The following is a 27,527-nucleotide window of genomic DNA, read 5'->3' as shown; positions in this document are numbered from 1 at the left end:
TGGACTGGATCTAAACATGCTCGTGTACATGCAGAGGGCTCTTCTATCTATTGCAGGTCTTTTTTATTATTTACACCACACTGTAAAATGAAAGTAAATTTAAAGATATTCTTCCACTGGTACAAGAGCGTGCACAACGTCTTGTAGAAAAAGAAGTGTGAGAACGCCTACAGATTTATAATATGCCCTCTTGTGCAAGCTCTTGTGTGTTTGTGGAACAATACTATTTTTAGTGGGAAAGGTGGAATATTAATTAATCCATAACTTCTATTTTCATCCCAGTCACAGCTCTTTGGATCCAACCCAATCTTAATAAATGCTCAGAAGTGATAGCTGAAAACTTTGTAATAACAAAAATGCTTTTTTGTAGGGAAACTAAATGATCTGTTTACGTTTTCCAGAGATGACTCTTCTATTGACACTTCTAGCCCTGGCTGCTGGTCTCCATCCGTGTGTTGGAAATGAGGTATGTGCCATTTGTATGAAATCTGAAATCCATTTGAAAAGAACCATTCAATATCTTCAATAGAATCATAGAATAGCAGAGTTGGAAGGGGCCTACAAGGCCATCGAGTCCAACCCCCTGCTCAGTATCCTCAGGTTATGACTATAGGGTAATATGCAGGAGAACTAAAATATTCTCATCTTTTGAACTGACGCTCTGTCTTGGAATTAAATGTGTGTATGTGCGTGTATATGCCCATGCTGTGCATGCTGAATGAACCTCCTTTAGAGGTCTGATTAAAACATCTTTAAAACATTCTAAAATTTCACTGGATAGGCCTGCCAGAATATGAGGATTTGAAAACATTTAGAGGTCTCCCACACTAGAGGCCTTCAAGAGGCAGCTGGACAACCACCTGTCAAGGATGCTTTAGGGTGGATTCCTGCATTGAGCAGGGGGTTGGACTCCATGGCCTTGTAGCCCCCTTCCAACTCTGCAATTCTATGATTCTATGAGTGCAGCAATTCAGGGCCGAGTAACATGTGAAAGCCTCATGTGAAAAAAGATGGCAATGTCTGCGTGGTGGGAGTGGGGGAGAAAGTAACGAATAGTAGCCCCTACCATGTAGTGCCCCCTCCTCTGTATCCCATGGCAGTCTATATTCCAGTACCAATCACTGCCAGGAGCCTTCAGCTATAGGGTTGCTTCCAATTGGTCTTTCCCAGAGTTGGAATGGCATTTTGTCAGCAGAATGGGCAGGGTGATTATTCTCTCTCACCCTGAGTCCTCCAAATTTGTGTGTGTGATCCATTAGAGCAGATTTGGTGAAGGCATGAGGTGCTGCAGGGTAGGGGACAGGAGGGCTGAGCAGGGCAGGATCTACACTATTGCTTTAAAGCACTTTATAACAGTTTTGACAACTGTTGGGGCCCAGGGCACACTCCATATACAGTTCTCAAAACTGTTATAAAGCACTTAAAAGCAGTAGTGTAGATCCGACTCAGGAGTCTGCTGGTGCAATGTTCGATTTCACTCTCTATATCTCCCTGAGAGTGCTGTTTTCTGTGAACAGCAGCTTCAGGGGCAAATAGAAGCTGGGGAGAGGATTTTCAGGGGGCAAACAGTCTGGGGAGGAAACAATTAACCACCTCCCTGTGTGCAGCTGTTTTTGAGAAAAGAAAAGAAAATGGCCAGATCTATGCACACTTTTAGAACGCATGGTTAGTGATGGGTCCTGATGGAGCACTTATATCACCCGCTATCTCAGGTCCTACTTGCTGAAATTTTACCCACTCTTGGCTCTTTTAAATAAACTGGGGCTATACACTAGATCTGCATCATGTTAATTATGCAAATGCCTTTGCTTTAAAATAGAAAGAAAAAGAAATTTGTCCCAGGCTGGTAACAAGGCTATTGTTACTACCAGGTATTTTAAAAAGATCAACAGTAATAACAGCTCCCAAAACTGACTGTTTTAAATTTTGAAAGTATCCTAGAGAAGGTGTTTGGGCATTGCTGCATCTTGCCATTCCCTGTTAGTAAAATCTGCTATGAAGATTAAATGTGTGAAGGTGAGGAAGTAAAGTCCAACAAAGAAGCCCAGGTGGCCAGAGTTTGGAACAGTGGAGCATGTGGCAGAGTGAGGATTACCTCTGTGTGTGTGTGTGTGTTTGATGAATGCCCCTGTTCATACCTCAGCTCCCCCATCATGGTCTTCTTTTTGCTAGTGGACTGCACTGAGCTTCACTAGCTACTGAAGCTGAGACCATTGTGTCATTGATGTGACAGGCCAGGCACAGGCTACTTGGCCGTGTTAAGCCATGGATGCAACCTTCCATAAACGACTATGACCAGATCTACACCAAGCAGGATATAACACTTTGAAAACGGTTTAGAAACAGTATTTGTAATGTGTTCTGGGCCTGGACAGTCGTCAAAATCGTTATAAACAGTTATAAAGCAGTAGCATAGATCCTGCCTGTGTCTGATTTCAGATTCCATTTTTTAAATATTTTTATTAGACACTAAATAAAAAATCACATCAACATAAACATTGCACACAAACAAATCATAATACATGACAAATTACTTGATTATTTAACTGTTAGCATATATAATTTTATCCATAAACATAATAATACAAAAAAGAAAACAGAAAACAAAGTGCTCCCCCTTCCCTTCGGGATCATTCCTGTTTCCAAAACCTTAAGACCTCTTCTGATTTCAGATTCCAGCAAGGCATGATAATCTTCGCTTTGTTTAACGGTTTCTCCGTTAGTTTTTCTTTTAAATACCTTTAGATTTTCTCCCCAGAAATGCTTCAACTGGATGTGTATAGAACAGGGATTTTCAAATGTATATTCACATAACAGGGGGAAACGTGTTTGTTGTTTTTTCATGACAGAAACATGCTGCAGCTTTTGCTGCATTGTCGACCGATTTTCTGGACATACAGAACGAAATTCTTGACAAGCACAATGACCTAAGGAAACAGGTGGAGCCAAGTGCTTCCAATATGCTGAAGATGGTAAGAGTTTGTATGAGAGTTTGTTGGAGCTTCAACCATTACCCAGAGGACCTTCTCTTCTGCTGCTCCCAGACTGTGGAATGGCCTGCTGGAGGAGACTCGTCAGCTTGACCGTCTTTTAGCATTCAAGAAAGCTGTAACCAACCACTGACCTCTTCCAGCAGGCCTACCCAGTTGAATTTTAAGATGTCTGACTGTTAGTTTAATATGTATTAGTTTTAAATGTTTTTAATCAGTTTTATGTATTTTATAGTATTTTTGAATTTGATGTTGTTCCCTGCCTCGATCCAGAGGGAGAGGTGGGTAATAATAATAATAATAATAATAATAATAATAATAATAATAATTTTGTTTTTGAAGGCAGAAACTGTGAGGATTCTCTCAGTTTCCAAACAGGATCCTATTCCTAGTAAGCAACATGTGGCTCTTACTTTAGGAAACAGCATGTGGTACAGCCCTCTTGGAACTGTATCACTTCAGATTTGAGGCTGGGGTTTGCATCTCAAGTTGACCCCCCCCCCCCCCACTGAACATGGAAAGCTGATATGTCAGGAAGAAGGTTTTTGAACTCAGTGTTTTAGGAGGACGAAGAGGATGTGAAGAAGAAAAATGACATAGTGCTTTACAGTGATCAAAGCACTTAACACACATTATTTAACTTAACACACACTACCCAGTATTATTATCCCCAGATTCTGGTTAGAATCCCAAGACTAAGAGATCATGGCTTGCCTGTGCCTATCTAATGAAATCATTGCAGAGGTAACATTCAATGCAGGAACTTCCTCTATCTAGCCTTTTGCCATTACAGTGCACACGGGTAACTTAAGGTCTAGTTTTCTGCATGCAAGCAAGTTTTCCCTATGTGTTCCAAATTTAAGCCAAGATGAAGAGGAGGAGCTATAGGATGTTAGGATTCCTTTGCTTGTCTCATTTTGAAATCTTCTGGAAATGCTGAAACAGATCCAAGATCACCGCATCTATTTCATCATGCTGCCACCACCTTAGATATGATGGTACATCTGCAGCAAAGCTTCTAGATGTCTAAGATTATCAGACAGCAATGAGACACTGCAGAGGGATAAACAGTTTCTGTATTCTCAGGAGACTTCCTATTGACCAGACAATGGTTCAGGGGCCAGGTGTGTGTTTTGCCACACAGCTAACCTCATAGAATCATAGAATAGCAGAGTTGGAAGGGGCCTACAAGGCTATCGAGTCCAACTCCCTGCTCAATGCAGGAATCCACCCTAAAGCATCCCTGACAGATGTTTGTCCAGCTGCCTCTTGAATGCCTCTAGTGTGGGAGAGCCCACAACCTCCCTAGGTAACTGGTTCCATTGTCGTACTGCCCTAACAGTCAGGAAGTTTTTCCTGATGTCCAGCTGGAATCTGGCTTCCTTTAACTTGAGCCTGTTATTCCGTGTCCTGCACTCTGGGATGATCGAGAAGAGATCCTGGCCCTCCTCTGTGTGACAACCTTTTAAGTATTTGAAGAGTGCTATCATGTCTCCCCTCGATCTTCTCTTCTCCAGGCTTAACATGCCCAGTTGTTTCAGTCTGTCAGCACCACCTAGAAGTCAGGTCTTCACTCTTCACCTCCCTCTGAAGCTCTTCTGAACATCGACATGGAGTTTGGGGCATCACATATGAAATTCCCAAGAGTTGTGTAACATTGCAATATGGAATTATTATGATCTTTCATTGCCTTTACAAAAAATTTTTCCTTGCAAGTCATTAAAATTTGGTTGGACCTTATAGGCCAGGTAAAATTAATTCATGGGCAATATACAGCGTGTGGTTTGTAGTTACCACCCCTCAAGTGATTTGCATGAAAGCCTGCATCCAGTCACTAAAGAACTACACTCTTCCCTTGTTTTCTCCCCCAAGAAATGGAACGGGACAGCTGCAAATAATGCCAAACGCTGGGCTAATCAGTGCATATATAATCACAGCGTCAAAAGTCAAAGAACAATTGAAAGTAAGTTGAATGAGAGGAATGCCTGGTTATTTCCACGGATCTTTACCTTCACCTTGGTGAAAAACAGTAGGTACAATCAAACACCTTGATCTTTAAAGAAAACACATGCCATGTACACCTGGGATATCCACCACACCACCTGCCATACTCTGATCCATCTGAACTGCTGGGTCATGGGCAATATGCGTCATTTCAAAGCACATGAGACAAGGACAAGCAGCATGGCATAATATCTGAAGTATTGGCCTAGGGCGGGGGAGACCCAGGTTCAAATCCCCATCAGCTCTGAAGCTCACAGGGTGATCTTGGGCCAATTGCTATCTCCCAGCCTAACATACAGGGATGGTGTGATCCCTGTATGTGGCCTTGAGCCCCTTGGAGGATAGGTGGGATATGCGTGTAATAAATGAATAAACCAACTGATCACTCATCCACCATCTCCCTTTCTGTCTGCTCCCGGTACTTGCTGGAACTCGGATCTGAACGTCGAACAGATTATGCTTGATTTCAAATGTGATTGGACTGAGGTACTTTTGATTATATATTTAATTGATTGCCTGGTTTTCCCCCCCCAGATGGCATAGTGTGTGGCGAAAATCTCTTTTATTCAAGTTTCCCTAAATCATGGTCAGATGCAATCCAGCAATGGTTCAATGAGAGGATACACTTCACATATATGAAGGGTCCAAAGACTGAGAAAGCAGTAATTGGACATTACACTCAGGTATGTAGAAGAGTTAGAATACAGCAAGCTATATTTCACCAAGCGATCTCTGACTGTAGCCCTCTTCACAAATCAGGAACGTAGGAAGCTGACTTATACTGAGTCCATCTAACTCATGTTGACGATACTGAGTGTCAGCCATGGCTCCCCAGAGTTTCAGGCAGGGTTCTTTCCTCGCCCAACCTGGAGATGCCGGGGGTTGAACCTGGGACCTTCTCCATGCAGAACAGATGCTCTACACCTGAGCCATAGCCCCTGTTCAGTGAATGTGTGGAAGGTGATGTGAGTGGGGGCATGTCCACTGGCTCCATTCTTTGCTCTCCACGTGTTCAGCAGAAGCGGTGTGTTGAACCGAATTGTGCTCCAAATTCATGCATGTAAGTTTGAGCTGTGTAGTCTGGACCCTGGGTTTTCACAGGATTTTCACATCAAGAGGGCTTATGTGCAGTTTGTGTAGGCCTATTGGCTCTCCGCACAGGCCTGTATGCAGAGACTGAGGGGAGGGGCATTAAGCACAATCCCACAGTCTTCTCACACCCATCCCATGCATTCATTCAACAGGATTGTGTCTTCTGAGACACCAATATTACACATGGAACTGTTTATGTACGTATTTGAACACAATGTGGTCCTATACCAACCAAAACCTGGGGGCCAAAAAAGATTTTTGTATCTAAATTCACAAATTCGTGATTGAAAGTAGACTGCCTATATTTGGATCCACTCATGTTGTGTTGACCTGGGAATCATATAATGTTTCTAAGAGAAAGAAAATTGGCAAACCGACTTGGTTTTTAACCCACAAATAACATGTAGTTGAAAATATTTCTTCGACACATGAAGATATGAAGCTGACTTATGCTGAGACAGATCATTAATCTGTCTCACTCAGTATTGTTGTCTATTCTGACAGTCACATCTTTCTGCAGGGTCAGGTAGAGATCTTACCTTGAACACATCCTGAGATTCATTTCCCTGGAGTTGACAGGGACTGTACTCAGGACCTTTGAAATGAAAAGTGTCTGCCCCAGCGGTTTTTCAAAGTCCAGATGTTTCAATGTATTTTGCAACTTTCACTTCCTTATTCAATTCTTTTATCTCCAAAAATGTGCCTTTGTTGTTAAAATGTTGTAGTGTACCTTCAGCTCCTAAGATGTGTGTTCTGTACAAGCTCCCACCAGCCCAGAACAAGAGCCTTCTAATGGTGGGTTTTCTGAGGGGGAGCCCGCCTTCCCTTGCCTGCTTCATTATATAGTGTAAGAGGTCACAGTTTTGGGGCTGGCTAAGGCCCAAACCTGAGCATTTTGTAGCCATATAGCTAGTGGAAGGGGTTCTGAAGCGGGTGAAAGGGAAACTGTATCCTCTTCTGTGCCTTCCTCCTGAAACAACCTGGTACAGTGTGAGGAGACATTTATTACTTCAAGACATGCATTTCCTCTGTGTCCCACCACATACACTATGGTGGGACGTGGGAGAGGGCTTTCTCGGTTGTGGCACCCCGGCTGTGAAATGCGCTTCCCCTAGAGGCTCAACTGGCACTGGCATTGGTTTCATTTTGGCACCAAGTAGACATGGCTTTGAAACAAAGCCTTTGATGGCTAAATCCACCAAGCCATGTCTTTACTTGATGCCAAAATGAAACCAGTTTTAATTGTTTTAATTGGTTTTTAAATTCTGTGCTGGTTTTAGCTTATCAATGGTTTGTTTTTAGCTGTGTATATTTATTGTTTTATATTGTTTGTATGATTTTATCTGTATGCTGCCCTGAGATTTTTGTGATATAAGGTGGGATAGGGAAGGAAAGGAACCTCTCGTGCAAGCACTGAGTCATTACTGACTCTTGGAGGGACGCCAGCTTTTGCTGACGTTTTCTTGGCAGGCCTTATAGTGGGGTGGTTTGCCGTCGCCTTCCCCGGCTGTTATTACCTTTCCCCCAGCTAACTGGGTACTCATTTTACCGACCTCGGTAAAGGATGGAAGGCTGAGTCGACCTGAGCCGGCTGCCTGAAACCAGCTTCCGCTGGGATCGAACTCAGGCCGTGGGGAGAGTTTCAGCTGCAGAAACTGCTGCTTTACTGCTCTGCGCCACACAAGGCTTCTATAAGGTGGGATACAAATGTTTTAATAAATAAATACAATTTCCAACTCTAGTCCCTCCCTATTACAAGGTGTTAGGGGCTCAAACAGCCTGCCCCCTATAATCTCTCCCTGCCCCCTATAATCTCTCCCTGTCTCCTATAATTTCTGTCTTGTCCCCCATTAACTAATGTACGTCCTGGAAGTTCACAGGTAGTACCAGTCAGACCATCTTTCTTTTCTTTTCTTCTTTCTTTTTTAAAATGCCTTTTCATGTACAAGCATAGTCCAACATACCTTTTAAAAGTTGTTTTTAGATATATGTTGTCTTTGTGTCTATCGTTTCTGTGTTTTATGAAAGTGTTTTTTAAACTGTTGTGTATCGTATTTTAATGTTTTTAATCTTTGTAAACCACTCGGAGAGCTTCAGCTATGGTGCAGAATAGTAATGCAATAAATAAAAAAAAGTAATACCTAGATATTTGGGTGGCCCTGCACTTCCCTTCAAATTGATAAACATTCAAACATCTAAGTTTACTATTGGAGGTAATTATATAAAATGATATAAAACTAGTTCCCAAAGTTCCAACTTGTAATGATTTAGTGTCATCAAGGGACAAAAAAACTAGGATGGGGCTATACAGATGAAAGAGAAGTTAGAAGAGATTATTTGAATCTGTAAAGGTGAGATTGGCTAGATTCTCAATGATTTCCATTATTTATTTATTTATTTATTTATTTATTGCATTTCTATGCCGCCCAATAGCCGAAGCTCTCTGGGCAGTTCACAAAATTAAGACAACTCAAGTATAAAATAACGGTATAAAACCATAATATAAAATACAATATAAAAGCACGACCAAGATAAAAACAGCAGCAATGCCAAAATACAAATTTAAGGACTATTGGAAGTAAGCTGGAATCTGGCACTGAAAAACTGTGACTGAGTTTGGACAACACAATAAACCTTGATGGGTTAAATCAGACATGGGTTGTTGTATTGTCTATCGGGCATTTTTAAATCCATTATTTTGATTGGTCAAAATAACCCATTCTGATAATGCATGGTCTGCATAGTGAGTTATTTAACCCATCGTTGGTTATCGTGTCATCTGTTGGGCACCGTGGGTTAATTAACTCCCCTATAGCATCACCCTCTCTGTTTTTTGTGGGCTATTTCAGCAGTGTTTATGGAGTGTGTGTGAACAATTAGAGACACCTTAAATCACGTATCTGAGCCATATGTATGGGGGGAAATGCACAATTGCGCTTTTGTGCTGTAACGTTATAGTGCTATAGCAGTATTAACAGTGTCTATCTCAGCAGTGTCTATTGGGGGAAATGTGCAATTGAGGTTTTTGAGGGTATGGTGTTTTCTCTGCTTTGTGTGTAATTGCACAAGGGTTTGAAGGTTCATTGGGTGCCTCCCAACTAGGGGAGGCTGTGTATGAAGTTTGGTCCTGATCCTGCACACTTCCAAGGGTTTATTTGTGCATCCCAATTTTTGGTGCTCCTGGTTTTTTTGCTCATTTGTATGTACTTGTGCAAGGTTTTGATGATGCATCAGGTACCTCCCAACCAGGCTGTGTGTGACGTTTGGTCCTGATCCTTCACACTTCCAGCAACTTAGTCACCCCCACCCCCTTGTTGGGGTGATGCTGGAAGCGCTGGATTAACCTCTCACTTCTCATTGGGATATTTTGGAAAGTTAAAAAAGGCTGCTGTGATGTTGTCAATCGGTGATACAGCATCACTGCTGGGGCAGTAGGACTGCAGTAGGACTGTGGTTGGGGAGAATACTGAGGTTACAAACACTAGCTTAATAAACTACACACAGTAGCTTTTTTTGTCTGATATTATGGGGGATAACAATAGCTTATTTTCAAAATGACCTACTGTAAGCAGCTTATTAAGTCATGATGGTTTAAAGTGACATTTGAACCCGTGGAGTCTGAAGGCGAGTACAAGATAAAAATCCTTCCTCCCTTGATCTACCCATCATGACTGGTGTTCGTCCGGCCTGTTATTATGAGGGCTTCAAATGGTACGGAAAGGTTTTGGGACAATATGGAGCTATGTAGCTGTTGGGCTTTCCTGCAGAAACACAGAATTGTCCATAACTACGTATATGAAAGATCAAAGGCAGAAATGTAGATGCGGAAGGCGGCAGACTCCAATCCTGCTGGAGGGACAAAATCGTGCAATGCCATTCACAACAACAAACAAATGAATAAAGTAGCTAGAGAATATACAGTAACTGAAATTAACAAAAAGTACATCCCCTTCCTGCAGGCAAACTTGAAAGCTGAATCCATGAAAAAGAGGAAGAGAAACAGAAGAAAAGGGAAAGGAGAGGCAGAGATTAGAGATCAAAGGCTTGGAAAAGGGATATGAAACGGGGGAAGTGGTATGGATGTCAGAAAGCAGTGATTTCCAGAGAAAAGGGATAGCAAGAGAGATTAGGCAGAGAAACAAAAGCCCAGGACCAAAGTGGGAAGCCAGGATCTCTTCTCGATCCTCCCAGAGTGCAGGACACGGAATAACGGGCTCAAGTTAAAGGAAGCCAGATTCCAGCTGGACATCAGGAAAAACTTCCTGACTGTTAGAGCAGTACGGCAATGGAACCAGTTGCCTGGTGAGGTTGTGGGCTCTCCCACACTAGAAGCCTTCAAGAGGCAGCTGGATAACCCTCTATCAGGGATGCTTTAGGGTGGATTCCTGCATTGAGCAGGGGGTTGGACTCAATGGCCTTATAGTGACAATAGAGAGGAAAAGAGAAGATAGAGGACATGGAGCCCGAAACTGAAGAGGTCTAAAAACAGAAACTAAGCCCTTAAGCTGGAGCTGATATTAACTGTAAGATACAGGAAAACAAATAACAAATGGGCAATCGATTTAAAAATGGAAGATAAGAGGGTGAAGATGAGAAAGAGGCAAGTTAGAACGAAGGAGATTATAATACTGAAGCTGGGAAAGAATGTAAAAATAAACTAATGTCTTTGGAGACAAAAGATACTAACATTTAACAGAAAGAGCTAACTGGGAATTTTGCTTTCTTTCTTGGATTTTTTTTTAAAGTGTTGGCAATACTGGTCTAATTTTATTTTTTTACTTTTTTATTTACAGCTGGTTTGGTATAAATCCTATTTGGTCGCATGTGCAGTTTCTATGTGTCAGCAGAAAGAATTACAGTATTTCTATGTTTGTCATTACTGTCCTGGGTATGTATAACAACAGATAATATTCATTTCATAAATTTCCTGAAATCCTAAAGTCATTGTGTTAAGGTATGATCATACTGAGTTTGTAGTTGTGGCTTAGAAGAATAAGGTACAATAAGAACTGCTGAATACCTTACAGCTATGATGATGATGAAGAAAATTAATATTATTGTGTCTTTTCGACTAGTAGGGCTCCCAAGGTGATAATATAAGCAAAATAATTAAAGCATCTCCACAATCAAAGCAATACAGATAATAAAATAGCAACAATAAAACCAGCAAGAGACAACCACAAAATAGCATAATCAAAAACAGTCAATATTTAATTTTGGGATGAAATAGGGGTAGATGGGGAAAAGCGTAGAAAAGAAATTCTAAATTTAGCGTAGAGAACTGTTCATTCTATTGAAAATTAATCTTAAGAAATGAATTTATTATAAAATGGATGCAGAGTGGGTTTTAACTAGGGATGTGTTCCGCTTCTCCTTGAACCGGAGAAGCAGGAGTGGAGTGGGGGCTTCGCCAACCCTTAAGGTGGAGGTGAAGAGGATTGGGGGGCCGGCGGAGCGTGGCGAAGAGGATCGAGGTGAAGGCGGATCCTTCGCCTCGATCCGGCACTCCGCCAGAAAGGTAAGTGGGGTTTACCGGGCCCTGCCACTGTCACTGTCGCCCATGCGGCGACAGCGGCAGGGTCCGGTAAACCCCCCTCCCTCCTCTCCCTTACCTGCATCCGTCCGCGGTCCCTCGGCTTCTTCAATTGAGCCCACGGCTCAACCAGGAAGTCTAGGCCGCACTTGCGGCCCAGACTTCCTGGTTGAGCCGTGGGCTCAATTGAAGAAGCCGAGGGACCGCGGACGGACGCAGGTAAGGCCCCCTCCCCCTTGGTCCCTTACCTGGCTCTCCCGCCATCGCTGCATGAGCGGCAGCGGCAGGAAGGCCAGGTAAACCGCTCTCCCTTACCTGCGTCCGTCCGCGGTCCCTCGGCTTCTTCACTTGTCCTACACTGCCTTATAAGGGCTACTAAATAAAAGTGCCCTTTATACAATCTTAGTGTTGGTTTTCAGCTTTATGCAAATAAATTCTTGAGGTTCCTATAAAGTTTATTTTAAAAAAAACAACAACTCAGGAATTTATTTGCATAAAGTTAAAACTAGGGGTGTGCACGGACCCCCCAATCCGCCCCGCGGGCCGATCCGAAAATTTCGGATCAGCCCGCTCCGCGCCGCTCCGCCCATATTATTATTATTATTATTTATTTATATAGCACCATCAATGTACATGGTGCTGTACAGATTACACAGTAAATAGCAAGACCCTGCCGCATAGGCTTACAATCTAATAAAGTTGTAGTAAACAATAAGGAGGGAAAGAGAATGCAAACAGGCACAGGGAAGTGTAAACAGGCGCCGGGTAGGGTGAAGCTGACAGTATAGAGTCAGAACAAACTCAATATTTAAAAGCTATAGGGAAAAGAAAAGTTTTTAGCTGTGTTTTAAAAGCTGTGATTGAGTTGGTAGTTCTCAGGTGTTCTGGAAGAGCATTCCAGGCATGAGGGGCAGCAGAGGAAAATGGGCGAAGCCGAGTAAGGGAAGTAGAGGCCCTTGGGCAGGCGAGAAGCATGGCATCAGAGGAGTGGAGAGCACGAGCGGGGCAATAGTGTGAGATGAGAGAGGAGAGATAGGAAGGAGCTAGACCGTGAAAAGCTTTGAAGGTCAAAAGGAGAAGTTTATATTGGATTCTGGAGTGAATTGGAAGCCAATGAAGAGATTTCAGAAGTGGAGTGACATGGTCAGAGCGGCGGGCCAAGAAGATGATCTTGGCGGCAGAGTGGTGGATAGAGACCAGCGGACTGATGTGAGACGAAGGAAGGCCAGAGAGAAGAAGGTTGCAATAGTCCAACCGAGAGATAACCAGTGCGTGAACAAGAGTCTTGGCAGAAGAGACAGACAAAAATGGTCGAATCCTGGCAATATTATACAGGAAGAAACGACAGGATTTAGCTACTGCCTCAATATGAGGAATAAAGGAGAGCGAGGAATCAAATATAAAGCCAAGACTACGAGCTTCCTTGACCGGAGTAAGCGTGACATCGTTGACAGTAAGAGAGAATGAGAGGTGAGGAGAAGGTTTAGGAGGAAAAACAAGCAGTTCAGTTTTTGCCATATTAAGTTTCAAACGACGATGAAGCAGCCAGGCTGAGATATCTGAAAGACATGCCGAGATACGATCGTGAACATCAGGAGAAAGTTCCGGAGATGAGAGATATAATTGTGTATCATCGGCATACAGGTGATATTGGAGGCCGTGAGATTGAATAAGCTTACCCAAGGGCAGCATGTATAAAGAAAACAACAACGGGCCAAGCACCGAGCCTTGCGGATCCCCTACTGAAAGGGGAAAAGAGGAGGACGAGCTGCCGTTAGCCGACACGCTGAAAGAGCAACCCTCTAGATAGGAGGCAAACCAGTTATAGACAGAGCCACAGAGTCCAAGGTCATGGAGGGAATCTAAGAGAAGATCGTGATCAACCGTGTCAAAGGCTGCAGTTAGATCAAGGAGAATAAGAACGGAATAATGGCCTTTAGACTTGGCAGTAAGAAGATCATTGGTGATCTTGGTAAGGGCTGTTTCAGTGGAATGCAAAGGACGGAATCCAGATTGAAAGGGATCCAGAGCAGAGTTACTAGAGAGAAAGTCAAGACAACGAGAGTAGACCACACGTTCCAAGATCTTTGAGACAAGAGGCAACAGAGAGACAGGTTGGTAATTAGACAGAGATAGTTGATCAAGAGTGGGTTTTTTGAGAATGGGAGAGACTGTAGCATGTTTAAAAGCAGAAGGAAATGAACCAGAGGACAGAGAGGAATTAATGATGTGGAGCAAGGACGGGAGGATAGCGGGGATAAGATTAATAAAGACGCGAGAGGGAATCGGATCACGGGAACAAGATCCGATTCGGCTCTGAATCGGAGCTCCGCAGTGGAGGGGAGTGGCGCCAGGTAAGGCCCCCCTCCCTCCACTCCCTTACCTGCAGAGACCAAGGGGGAGGGGGGCCTTACCTGCGTCCGTCCGCGGTCCCTCGGCTTCTTCTTCTTCTTTTTTTAAATAATATTTATTAAGCTCTATTTAACAAAGCAGTTTTAAAAAAGTTAAAAATATATATAAAAACATACAAGTCAGATAACGTTTCTAATAAATACACAAACACGATTTCTGTAGATGCTGAACCGAGCTTGTTTCCTTCAATTTACTGTGGTCAGAGGAAGATTTGTTAAACCAGAGTTGGATGCCACATCTGTACCATTGATGTAATCGAGAAAAGGAGACCATATTTCATTGAATGGGTCATAGCTAAGTTGGCCTGACGAGACTCTGTGGGGGTAGGTTAATTTTTCAGAGCAGGCTATATCCCACACTTTCCCTTTCTATCCAGTGAGTGTAGGGCCCTTCAGATCCTTCGAGTGTTCGGCGATTTCTAAACGAGCTGCCGTAAGGAGGATAAATACCAATTCTTTATGGGTAAGGGAGGGGTTTAGAGTGTTGGGCAGGGACAGCAGGGACAGGCTTGGTTCTGGAAAGATTATCTGATCAGTGGCCTTAGAAATTATATTGAAGATAGTTTCCCAGAACTGCTTCAGGGCCTTACACTCCCACCACATATGTAAGTAAAAGCCCTTTTCATCGCATCCTCTCCAACACAACGGGGAGATTGAAGTCGTTGCATGCGAGAGTTGAATTGGAGTTATATACCATCTTAATATAACCTTGAGGGCTGACTCCTGTATGTGGGACAATATTGTTCGGAGGGGGGGATTTATCCAAATTTGTTTCCATTTTGTATCTTCAATCTGTATATGTAGATCAGTTTCCCATATGCTCCTCAGAGCCAGGGAGAAGCCACCGCCCCTCTCTAGCAATAGGTCATAAATTGCTGAGGTCACGCCTTTATCTTTCCCTTTGGATATCACACATAGATGCTCAAAGGGGGAGAGAGGGCGAAAATCCATCTCGCTACTAAATCTTTTGTTTAAGAATGTTCTGACTTGTGTCAGTTGGAGCCAAGAGGGATTGATCCCTTTTAGCTTGTCTTTTAGTTGACTATCGTTAATTATTTGGTTTTTGGCTAAAAAGTCCCTCAAACGATAGATCCCCTTACTATCCCACCCAGCAAACTGGGCATATTTATCTTCATGTCTAAAAGATGGATGATCTAAAAAAGGTAGCATTGGAGACTCTGGGGGAGAGAGATAGGTTGACCATTTTTTCCATATTGCTAGAGTAAGGCGTGTGAATGAATTGGAGATTTGTTTGACGATGGCCCAGGAAGTTTTTAGGAAGGGGAGAGGTGGAATTGTGGGTTGTTGGGATATCGTTTCTATTTGTACCCAGGGAATACTAGTCTCACCGTTGATTATTTTGACTAGCTGCCTAAGCTGGAAGGCCTCAAAGTACATCAGTAAATTGGGCATTCCTAGGCCTCCTTTTGTGCATTTCCTATATAACGTCCCCTTATTTATACGGGAACGTTTGCCGTGATTGACAAAGCGGTCTAGTGTAGCTTACCATTTGGAGAAGGACTTAGGAGGGATATTTACAGGTAAGGCCTGATAAAGGAATAATATTTTGGGCAATAAAGACATTTTTATTGCAGCTATTCTGCCAAGGTATGTGAGTTTTAGTTGGCTCCATTTAGTAAGGTCATGGAGGATCTGATTAGACAGTTTCCCAAAATTTCTTTCAAGCAGCTGCAGTGGGTCTTTTGTAATAGTCACTCCTAGGTAGCGAAACCCCCCATAGCATGGTTTGAAGCCTGTTTGGACACACAGAGAATTTGTAGTCTCTAGGGGAGTGTTCAGTGTCATAAGAATTGATTTTTCTTTATTAATTTCGAGACCTGAGACTTTTTTAAAGGCTTCTAGCTCACATAGTAGCTGAGATAGGCCTCTAGAAGCGTTGCTGAGCAGAAGAAGCATGTCATCAGCATAAAGATTTATTTTATGTTCTGCTCCCTGGATGTATATGCCCTTTATATCTTTGTTGGTTCTTATTTTGGAGGCAAGACTTTCTATTATTATAGCGAAAAGGAGGGGAGATAATGGGCATCCCTGTTTGGTACCTCGAGAGAGTCGTATGGGATGAGAGTCAAGCCCGTTGACCCCTACTGAAGTGATGGAAGTAGAATAGAGCTGGTTTATGATATTCTTGAACTTACAGCCGAAGGCCATGGCTTCTAAGAGTTCTTTTAGGAAGCACCACTCAACGCGATCAAAGGCTTTGAAAGCGTCGAGAGAGATAAGTGTTGCTGGTTGTTGGGTCGTGTGGCAATATTGAACTATATTAATGACTCTTCGTATTGAGTCAGCTGTACTGCGTCTTGGTATAAAACTGGTTTGATCTGGATTGATATAGGAAGCTATAAATGTGTTGAGTCTTGCAACTAAGACTGCTGTAAAAAGTTTGGCATCTACATTTATTAAGGCAATGGGTCTATAAGACTCCATTTTTATTGGATCTCTGCCTTGCTTGGGGACCACCACTATTTTAGAGATCTTCCAAGACTCTGGAATCTGACTACCCTCCTGGATTGCTACAAATAAACGGTGCAGCCAGGGGATGAGTTGCTCTCTAAAAGCCATGTAGAATTCTGCACTAAAGCCGTCAGGACCGGGGCTTTCCCCCTTTTTTAAGTTTTTAATTGCTTCATTGATTTCTTCTACTGAAAAAGGGCTATCCAGGTAAGCCCTATGTTCTGTTGAAAGTTTATTAAGAGGTATCTGGTCTATATAAGAAGCAATATCTGATATAGTAGGTGCATCTGAGTTGTATAAGGAGGCATAGAATTTTGCAAATTCTTCTGTTATATCCTCTCTATCTGAGTATAGCTTGCCTGAGACTGAGCGGATTTCCTTGATCTGGGCCTTGTTTTTCTTTTTAGATAGCGCATGGGCCAATAGCTTGGAAGACTGGTTGCCAAATTCATAGTAGGTGGCCCTGACCCTAGTGAGTTTGATGTGGATAGCTTCAGTCTCTAGTTGGTTAAACTCATGGTGTTTTAATTGAAGTTTATCATATATCTCTTGTTTAGGGGAGATCTTTAAATCTGACTCCAGTCTCTTTATTTCTTCTCTAAGACTCTTCCTCATAGTGTCCCTGGATTTACAAAGACGGCCCTGCTCACTCAGGCAATGTCCCCGGAGGGTCGCCTTCATTGCGTCCCATATTAAGTGAGGTCCAGCATCGATTATGTCGTTATCCATGAAATAATTGTTAATCGCTGTTTGCAAGTTGGATTTGGCCTTGGCGTCGGTTGCTAAAATTGAATGAAAGCGCCAAAATCTAGGCTTCTGTTTAAGCTGCCTTGCCAGGGCCATGGACACCATTGCATGATCAGATACCAATCTAGGGCCAATAGAGGTCTTGTAGATTTGATGGAATAGATCTTGAGATGTTAGAAAGTAATCTATTCGTGAGAATGAATGATGTCTGCATGAAAGGAATGTAAACTCTTTGTCAGTAGGATGTTGCAGGCGCCAGACATCAACCAAACCCATATCATCAAGAAAATCCTGTATTCTTTGGCCCTCCTTTGATCTAAACGCTGAAGGGGGGCATCTGTCTATAAAGTTGTCAAGACATAAGTTGAAGTCCCCACCTATTATCAGGTGTCCTTTCTTAAATATCAGGAGTTTTTAAAGAGTTTTTATAATGAAATCAGCTTGACCTCTGTTAGGGGCATAGATCGAGGCCATCGTAATGATGGTAGGCCCCCAGGAACCATTGGCAAAGATGAATCTGCCTTCTGCATCCACGAGTGTATCTAGAAATGCAATAGGACTATTTTTAGAAGTAAGAAGGGCAACTCCACAGGCCTTAGAGGTTCCTGGGGCTGTATGTTGGGTGCCTAGCCAGGAACCTTGTAGTATAGGGCCCGGGTTTATGCTTTTCTTTTGATGTGTTTCTTGCAGCATAATCAAATCTGGGTGTTCTTTTCGGAGTAGGGATTCTATGCGAGAGCGTTTAACCATTGTGCCCAGACCATTGACATTTAAACTAACCACTTCGAAATGTGGAACAATTGGATAGCTGGGTGGAGTACCGTTAAATGGCCATGATTGTATACAATTATCTCTTATTACTTTTTCTTTTTTGACAGGGTCTGGCAAGGAGAGTGTTAATTCAATCAAAGGCGGGTTTGTCGAAAGATTAGTACTGAGGTTAGAGCAGAGAGAGTTGGATTGCTTCTCTTCGAGTCACTCCAGCTCGACAATTCCGTTGATCTTGCCCTCTTTGTCCAAATACACAGACCCGCCCCCTATCTTGAAGTTTGGATTCTGTCTATTGGTGGAGGTGAGCTTGATTGCAGGGGTGATGTCTGGCTGGCCAATTTCATCCGGAGTGAGGGTTCTTCTTTGTAACCATTCATCAGCGGTTATAGCAGGCGCTGTTGAACCAGCGAAATTGTATTCTTTAGGTGGAGTTTGTTCCTCCTTTTTTTGGTATGTTGTATTTGAGAGGTTATTTTCAATCTCTTGTATCTCATTTCCCGCATGACTTTGCCTGGTGAGAACGAAACCATGTTTCTTGGGAAGCTGCATATTGATGAGTGTGTTTCGTAGCTGGGTTAATTTTTTTATAATATCATCCTGGGAGTGGCATGGGAGTGCCGCAAAAGAGCTCATCAAGCTTTTTTCTTCTATAGTGGGAAATTCATCACAGTCTTTTTCAATGGTACATGTAGTCTGTTGGTCTCTATTCCAAGAGTCCTTTGTTGGTGAAGTCTCTAAAATTATTAAAGTATCGGTTTTACAGTGCAAGGTATTTTGTGGATCCTTATAAAATAGAGGCACGATAGTCCTGTTATTAAAATATCTACTGTCAAAGATATTAAATTCCTCAAATTTTTGCACTTGCGGCCCAGACTTCCTGGTTGAGCCACGGGCTCAATTGAAGAAGCCAAGGGACCGCGGACGGATGCAGGTAAGGCCCCCCTCCCCCTTGGTGTCTGCAAGTAAGGGAGAGGAGGGAGGGGGGCCTTACCTGGCGCCACTCCCCTCCACTGTGGAGCTCTGATTCGGAGCCGGAGCACCACGGCGAAGAGGAGCGGAGTATGGGCGGAGCGGTGCGGAGTGGATTATGTGGAATAATAATAATTATGTGGAATAATTTTCGGATCGGCCTGCGGGGTGGATTGGGGGGTCCGTGCACACCCCTAGTTTTAACTTTATGCAAATAAATTCCTGAGTTGTTTTTTTTAAAAAATAAACTTTATAGGAACCTCAAGAATTTATTTGCATAAAGCTGAAAACCAACACTAAGATTGTATAAAGGGCACTTTTATTTAGTAGCCTTTATAAGGCAGTGTAGGACATAATCTAGATTCCCAACTATGCCTTTTAGAGGTTAAGTACTGGTAACCTAAAAATTTCCACCATCCACAAATCGCCCCCTTACACTGCATTGGCAAAACCTCAGCAGGAAGCTGAGTTGAAGCAACTCTTTGATATACGTTGGAGTTGGAGGATCCAGCTATAGAACAAATAATTTAATTGCTTTTTGAAGTAAGTAGGATTTCTTAATCTTTTAAAATGCTTGGAATTGAATCTTTTGTGTAAACATCCTCCTACCACAAGAACTGATTCAAGCCAACAAGCTAGTTCAAATACCCTTGGTGAATATCCCTTTCCTCAACATGTTTTCTGATTCTCATGCTCAGCACCCGACAGCATTGGTCAACAGGGGAAGGAGTTCACTGTGAAGCCTAGTCTGATGTTGAGGGCAGGCATGCGACAAAACTTTGTGGTTCCTGAGGAGGTTCATCCAAATGATGTTTCTCTTGGGCTGTAAAAATATGCTTACATTGGGTTAGATCCAGACTTAGTCCATTGAAATGAATAAGGCAAGTTAATCATGAGTACGATGTCCCATTGGTTTCAATAGGTTTGCTGTAAGTATGCTTAAGTCATGACTGACTTGCTGCCTGGATTTCAGTAGATATGCTCTAAGCTTGACTAGATCTTCGCCTTGTGTCAAATCATCATGAATGTGGAATAATAAAAAGCAGGAAATAACACTATGAAAGCAGCATATGGAATGTGGTTTCTGCCCCAATAGTTAGCAGTGAACTTCAGTAATGAAGCAGTAGTGCAGATCTAGCCACAGTCAGGACTCAACCCATTAAAAATGAAACAATTGAAAATTTGCTGTCCTTCCGTGACAGGGCCAATGGGCCACATGTTACTTTAAAGACATACCTAGCAGCATCTACAACGATCCTTGAAATTTGGACTTTTAAGTATTAAACTAAGTGTGGTGCGAAGGTCGATAAAGAAGGAGACAAGACAACAACAGCTGGATTTAAACAGGGCCACATTTTATTAAATGATCTGCAAAAGGGGGTGAATCCTACCGGGCATCCAGTATGGCCTGTTGCCAGGCCCCTGATGTTGGGCGAGCCGTTCGTGGCCCAAGGGTAGGCGCTGCGTCTTTCGCCTTCCTCCGGGCCTGCCCCTTGTGGGGTCGGGGGACCTTCTTTTGTCACGCCCTACCTCAGGCCATCCAGCACTGAGTGGGTGAGTAGGGTCGGCCCCAAAGGTAAGTCGTATCTCCCAGGTAGGCCGTGGGGCTCAAAGCTGGTTGCCTCGGACTTACCAGTCACTGTGAACAGTGCCATGTGAATGCTCACTATTCCCACTCCTACTCTGGATGCCCGTATCTAGCGCCACAGGGAGCATCAAGCAACTCGCTTAGATGCTACCCCCCAAACCTAGCTAATATTATTTGCATGAGACCCCTTTGCAGATCCTCCAACACAAGATCGTTACCTAAATCTGATAAATGAGAAAGCGCCTTCTCCCTTACCAACCTGCCCGGTCACTGAGGTCATCCGAGGGCCTGCTCCTGGTGGTTCCACATAGATCCATCCTCCGATTGGAATCCACCAGGGGAAGAGCCTTCAGCGTGGTGGCCCCCCTCCTGTGGAATTCCCTGCCTCTGGAGGTCAGGCAGGCGCCAACCTTGTACTCCTTTCGGCGCCTTCTGAAAACCTCTTTATTCCAAGAAGCCTTTCCTTAATATGCAGCCTTGGATTTCTGTTTTTGCTTCTTTTAAATTTTGTTTTAACTGTTTTATTCTGTTTTTATTTTCATTTTATCTTGTACACCACTCTGAAATTTTTCAATGGGGAGCGGTATATAAATATTCTAAATAAATAATAAATAAATGAATGCACTCCATCCTGCCTGTATAGCTCCCTCCAGCTTAATTGTATAGCGGGATGTTGAATACTAAAATCCCCTTATTCGGACAGGTCTCTGAAGATCATGGTGTAATAACTGTTCACACAAGCATGACTGTCGATGAATTTCTCACTGCTTGATGAGTCAAGAGATTTTAGTTTCTTTTGGATATTCACAGAAAATGCATGGTGAGAATGGGGGAAGGGATTGAAAGCGCAGCCCCCCCTGCCCTGCAACCAACAGCCAGGCATTTTAAAGGTTTGCATGCTCAGGCCCTTGTTTAGAGCATGATGCAGTGTGAAGAGTTCTGGGAGTTGTAGTTTGTTTAACAAACTATTCTCCCAGGAACCCTTGTGTCCACCATTTCTGGCACTGGGTGACAGTGTAGGGGGAATGAAAAGTACAGGGAGGGGAAGGATCATTCTGCCATGCCCGGCAAAGCCTGGGCATGGGGAGAGGTTTGTGGGCAGGGCAAGGGAAGAGGTGTGCCCAATGGGGATTGCGCATTTGGGTTTGGCGCCACCGGGCTGGGAGGTGTGGCCCATGGGATAAAAACTGGGCACTTCCCCTTCCCAGCCCTCTTTGCTTTGCGCGGCTCCCTCCCTCGCGCCCTCCTTGTAGGCAGTGTGAGCTTGCTGGTTGCATTAGGGGACCGAGTAGGATTTTTTTTACTCATGTTCTGAATTGGCCATGAGTTTTTTCGCCTACTCCGCACTGTAAGACAGCCGGGGAGAATAAATAGGTTGATTCGGCGGATAGCTAATTTGGTCACTTTTCATTACCGGCAGGTAGGCACGGGCATCCAGAGGGATTGGAATGGTGTGAGCATTCAGAGGCACTGTTTTCAGTGACAGGTAATTCCTGAAGGCTCCCACGGTTGAGCCTTGTGGTCAGGCTGGGAGATAAGGATTCCCTCTGAGGCCGACCTTTCTCACCCAACCTTGAGCCTAGTGGTCTGGATTGGGGGGTGACAAGGGAAGGTTTCCCTACCTGGTAAGGGGAAGGCCAGGGGGAGGGCGAAAGAGGCAGCGCCAACCCCCTGGACAAGAATGCTCGCTCTTACGTAGTAGCAAGGCCTGTGTGCAGGCCAGGCTGGATGCCCGTTAGGATTGCCCCCCTTTTGCAGATCTTGAATAAATGTGGCCCCTGTTTAACCCCAAAGTTCTGTGTGTCATCTCTTTATTCTTGCATCTCCCCCACAAATGCCATCTATTTGCCTTTCATTGCTACTGCCCTGGTAAGAGCAGAAGGGGAACGAAAGGAAGGACGGGGAAGGGATGGCATTGGTGGTGGTAGGATGGCACAAGAGGCAGCTGGAGAATCACCTGTCAGGGATGCTTTAGGGTGGATCCCTGCATTGAGCAGGGGGTTGGACTCGATGGCCTTGTAGGCCCCTTCCAACTCTGCGATTCTATGATTCTATGATTCTATGAAATGTCCTCTTCCAAGCGCTCAACTTTTGAACACTCTGGAAAAGATGCTTAGGGGTTGGAAGGCGTGCGTCCAGTTTGGACTCTCTGAACCTCCAAGGTTTGATTCGTTGCCAAGATTGCATGAACTCTCATGCCATCCCTACCAGAGATTCACTGCTTCCCCCCAAAATGTTTATGTGAGTGCAAAGTTACATACAACATGAAGTTAGAGCTGCAGGATTAAGGCATAAAAAAAATTCCCTATTTTAAATCGGTATTGTTTTTATGCTTTTGATGGTTTTAAATTTTTGTATATCTGTTTTTAATGTTCATTGTTTTAAACTTTTGTAAACTGCCCAGAGAGTTTCGGCTATGGGGCGGTATATAAATGTAATAAATAAATAAATATTGTATATACTGGGAAAGTATGCTTCTGGAAAATTAACAGAAAGTTGTATATGTTACGCTATTTTATGCTATTTTAAAATTTCAGGGGTAACATAGAAGGAATTAATTACTATACACCTTACAAGGAAGGAGAACAATGTGGTGATTGTCCTGGGAATTGTGATGATGGACTATGCAGTAAGTACAGCTGGTACTACATAATTTACTTTTGGCATAATTTGCAATGTTCACTCAATGGATAATATTGAAGAAGTTATGCTTAAGTGATTCACTTTATGGTAATAAATGCTAGGTGGATGGTCATGGGAAGGACAGGGCAGGATACTTGCTTTGCAGGCAATTGCTGGCATCTCTAGTCAAATGTCTACAACAGGAGTGGGCAACAGGTGACCCTCCAGACGTTTTGGCCCACGACTCCATCTGCCCTAACCACCATAGCCAGTGGTGAAAGATCAAGGGAGTTGTAGGCCATAACATCTGGAGATGCACAAGTTGTCCACCCCTGTGACATTTGACTGAAGATGCAATTGACGCAATCTGTTCACATACTCATATGCTCACGCCCAGATACATAACACACACATTCACATCACTTGAACCCCAGCCCCAAGTGGCAATTAAAAGACTGTTGGCACCCATACAATTGCAGTGAAGGTATGTGTGCCCTCCAACACCCCTGGAGGGCATCAGGTTGGGGAAGGCTGATCTGGTCCAACAGTCTGTTTAGCAGTGGCAAGTGTCGTGGGCTGTAGGTGCTCAAGTGTCCTCAAGGAGTCAAAATCAAGGAAAGCTCCTGGGCCAATCTACAAAGTTTTATTGCAAACAATTAACACTTCTGTAGCACAAATTAGGCACCTTTACAGGGAAAATTCCCCCTAGGCAACTTATGCAACTAAGCAAGACAATTGACCCTTCAATGGAAAGAAAAGGCTTTTCAAATGTCTGAAGCTTCAAGGTAGAGGAGGAAGCGTAGACGCCTTCTCACACAACCTCTCCCACTGTCGCTTTAGTGCCAGTCTTGCTGAACGTTTTAACTTCTGGTGATTCCTAGCATCCAGTAATGTTTTGGAATGTTCACCCCCGGAAGTTGACTCCCTGTCTCCTGAGAGCGTAGGATCTGGCCTTGAGGAGACAGACTCTGGGAGGGGCGTATTCGCAGCTGAAGGCTCTCCTCCCCCACTTGCTGGGCATCTTCTGAATCAGAATCTGTTTCTGATGGACTCCCTGAGACCTCTGGTCCCAACCCTGGAGCAGTAGGGACATACATGACACCAAGTCTGATGGCTCCTGAGTGTCGTGTCTCTGGGGAGCACACAGGCAGGACATGTCGGCAACCGTCCACCTGTCCGTTTGAGGATATATTCACTCAGCATTTGCATCCCTTTCATTTCAGCCAATCCTTGCTTAGATGAAGATATATACGCCAACTGTGTCAATTTAAAGAAGAAACATTCATGTAATCATCCAACAGTTAAAGCAGGTTGTCAAGGAAGCTGCCAGTGCACTTCTGAAATACAATAAGATCTGTATTTTCCTAAAAGTTCCTTGAAATCCATGGAAAAGAAAGAAGACAGCTTAAAGATAAAATGAATGAAAAAAAGCATGTTTTTCCATTTTAAATATATATATAAATATGTAATGTTAGTTGCAAATTAAAATAGGGCTTTAGCATTGTATGCTTTTATCTTTTAATCTATCCTTCCTCTTTCTTAGAGAACAGCAAGCATTTATTACCTTCAGTCTAGCATGAAAAATGACATATTTACTTAGTCAAGTGTCCCCAATGAAATACCTTCTTAATTATCAGTTCCTAGGGGAAACCCTCTTAAGAAATCTATACAAAATTAATAAATCAGTAAATGCTTTTTACTTGGTAAAAACACCCTGGATTTGAAATTTTGTAATATATGTGAAGTGTAGCAAAAAAATATGATCTTATCAAAGGATTCACAAACTGAACATTTGTTTGTTTCTTTATTAATACACTACATGCAGACGGTCACTTTTAAGCTGCTCTTTTCAAAGCCAAAGGTCATGCAGTACTCAAGACACCTCTGGTTTGTCCCCATTTTGTTAGGCAAAATGAACCCGTGGAGATGTAAACTAAAATGAAAGAAAGGCAGTTTGTTGGTGGCAGTTTTTGACTGTTCCCCTTATGCCTGGGGACAGATTTGATCTGAGTTCCAGTGCTGGGGGAAGGAAACTTGCCCCTTCCGTCCGTGTCATTTCCCTGATTTAAATTAATGCCCCCACAAGCCACTGTTATTTGAGTTAGTTATCTGTTAAGGAGTGGGAGTGGAGAAGTGTCCCAGGGCTGTCCCCATGGCTGAAAGCAGAGGATGGATTTCATTTCATTCGTTCCATATTTCCATACTGCCTAATAGCCAAAGTTCTCTGAGCAGTTCACAGCATGATAAAACGTAATATAAATGTTCAAGAATTTCAAACAATGAACAAGGAAACCAGCAGGACCTGATTAAGAGATAAATGGATGGGTTTGTATACACCCTAATGGCTCAGCTTCCTTGCCTGGGGCAATTCTGGATCCAGCATTAGCTCCGGTGTTCTCAACTAGCAGCTCTGGCCTGGGGTGCCCCTTTCCAGCTTAGGCTGGTATGTTGACTCTACCATCTCCTGGCAGGCAGCTTATTTGCCCATTAGACTACTGCACTGCCCTTGACATGGGGCTGGCTATGAAGATTGTTTGGAAACTTCAGGTGGTAAAGAAGGCCACAGAACAAGAGGTGACAGGTACAAGGACACATTGTTTGACATCCATATTGTACAGGTGTTGGATGACTTGTGCACAGATACAAGTAATTTTACACTTGTATTGAGACTTAGGTCAGATCTACACCAAGCAGGCTATGCCACTTTGAAGACTGTATCTGGAGTGTGACCCCAAAAGTTGTCACTACTGTTATAAACCATTTTAAAGCAGTCGTGTGGATCTTGCTGTAATCATTGATTACTGATTGTTTTACTCAAGTTCAAGGTACTGGTTTTTTTTTAATGCTCTCAAGAGTAGGGTGACCCTATGAAAAGGAGGACAGGGCTCCTGTATCTTTAACAGTTGCACAGAAAAGGGAATTTCAGCAGGTGTCATTTGTATATATGGAGAACCTGGTGAAATCCCCTCTTCATCACAACAGTTAAAGCTGCAGGAGCTATGCTAGAGTGACTAGATTTAAAAGAGAGCAGGGCACCTGCTGCTTTAACTGTTGTGATGAAGAGGGAATTTCACCAGGTTACCCATATATACAAATAGCATTTGCTGAAATTCCTTTTTCAATACAACTGTTAAAGATACAGGAGCCCTGTCCTCCTTTTCATATGGTCACCCTACTCAAGAGTCTGGGTCCTGGATCCTCCTCCCACATGGCTCTCCCTGGCACTTTTGATCAGCTCCTGAGGCCCTTTCCAAAGTACCAATACTGGTACCCATAATGAAGCTGTTGAAGGCTGCTGGAACTGGAATCATTCCATGAGGAAAGACTTGTGAAGAACCTTATCTCTTAAACTGTGGTTTCATCACCCATTGGTTTGTGGGTGTGCAGGCATGCATGATGCCCTGAGGCATGTGGGTAATGAATTGCCAGCTTGGTCATCAGTGATTGAGTAGTTACAGCTTTCCTCAGCTGTTGGGTTACCAGGTTTTCCTGCTGGGGAGCAGCAGGAAGGGGACAAATTCTTCGGCCTGTAAGAACAAAAGAATAGCCCTGCTGGATCAGAACAATAGTCCATTTAGTTCAGATTCCTCACGTTTCTCTCTCTCCTGAATTTGAAGAACTTTGCAAACTTCGGCAAATTCTTATCAAAAATGAACTGAAGCTCACCCACCTGCGCCGACCAAACTTGAGAGGTACAGCTATTTCAGCATGGAGAAAATAGCTGTAAAAGACGGGGAGCCTGCCAGAAAAAAGAGGTGGCAGCCCTAATACTGAAGGATTCAAACCCAGGCTTTTAAGAGCTAAACACTCAAAGCTCTGGGCCTGGACGGAGAAATCTCTCAGCTTCTGTTTCTCCAACGTTCAGATCTCTAGATCCTTTCATCCTGAGTATGAAGAAATTTGTGGATTTTGTTATATCCTCCCATTCAGCACCATACACCAAGCCCAATTTTCCAGAGCTGCTTTGAGTGAGGCTTGAGGGAACTGCAAGGAAGAGCGTCCTTCAAACCCTTGGTCCAGGGGGCAGAGTTCCGTGTGCAGAACCTGTCCTGATTGTTCCGTACCACCAACGCCACTGTAGCCACTGAAAATAGAGAATGCAGAGTTCAATGTTAGAAACCCTGCCACATAGAAACTCCTATTAAGAATGACACTGTCACTTTACCTTAGAGAAAATCAAGGTAACGTCCCTTCCTCCCACTAATAATCTCATCATCATTATTATTATTATTATTATTATTATTATTATTATTATTATTATTATCATTTGTATACCATCCCATAGCCAAGGCTCTCTGGGCAGTTTACATAGGATAAAAACACTTAAA

The 27,527-nt window shown here is 43.3% G+C and overlaps 1 protein-coding gene across 1 annotated transcript; it reads left to right on the top strand.

Moving 5' to 3' along the window:
- The first annotated feature begins 403 nt into the window (after positions 1–403).
- LOC134391938 (cysteine-rich secretory protein 3-like) lies at positions 404–24,550 on the top strand. The gene is made up of 7 exons (XM_063115859.1): positions 404–466; positions 2,850–2,972; positions 4,863–4,953; positions 5,529–5,677; positions 10,880–10,974; positions 23,115–23,206; positions 24,423–24,550. The coding sequence occupies exons 1-7, from the start codon at positions 404–406 to the stop codon at positions 24,548–24,550; spliced, it is 741 nt and encodes a 246-aa protein (XP_062971929.1).
- The last annotated feature ends 2,977 nt before the right edge of the window (positions 24,551–27,527 follow it).

This window comes from Elgaria multicarinata, chromosome 2 (assembly GCF_023053635.1).
Source record: "Elgaria multicarinata webbii isolate HBS135686 ecotype San Diego chromosome 2, rElgMul1.1.pri, whole genome shotgun sequence".
Taxonomy (NCBI): Eukaryota; Metazoa; Chordata; class Lepidosauria; order Squamata; family Anguidae; genus Elgaria; species Elgaria multicarinata.
This window is presented reverse-complemented; position numbering and strand designations above follow the sequence as displayed.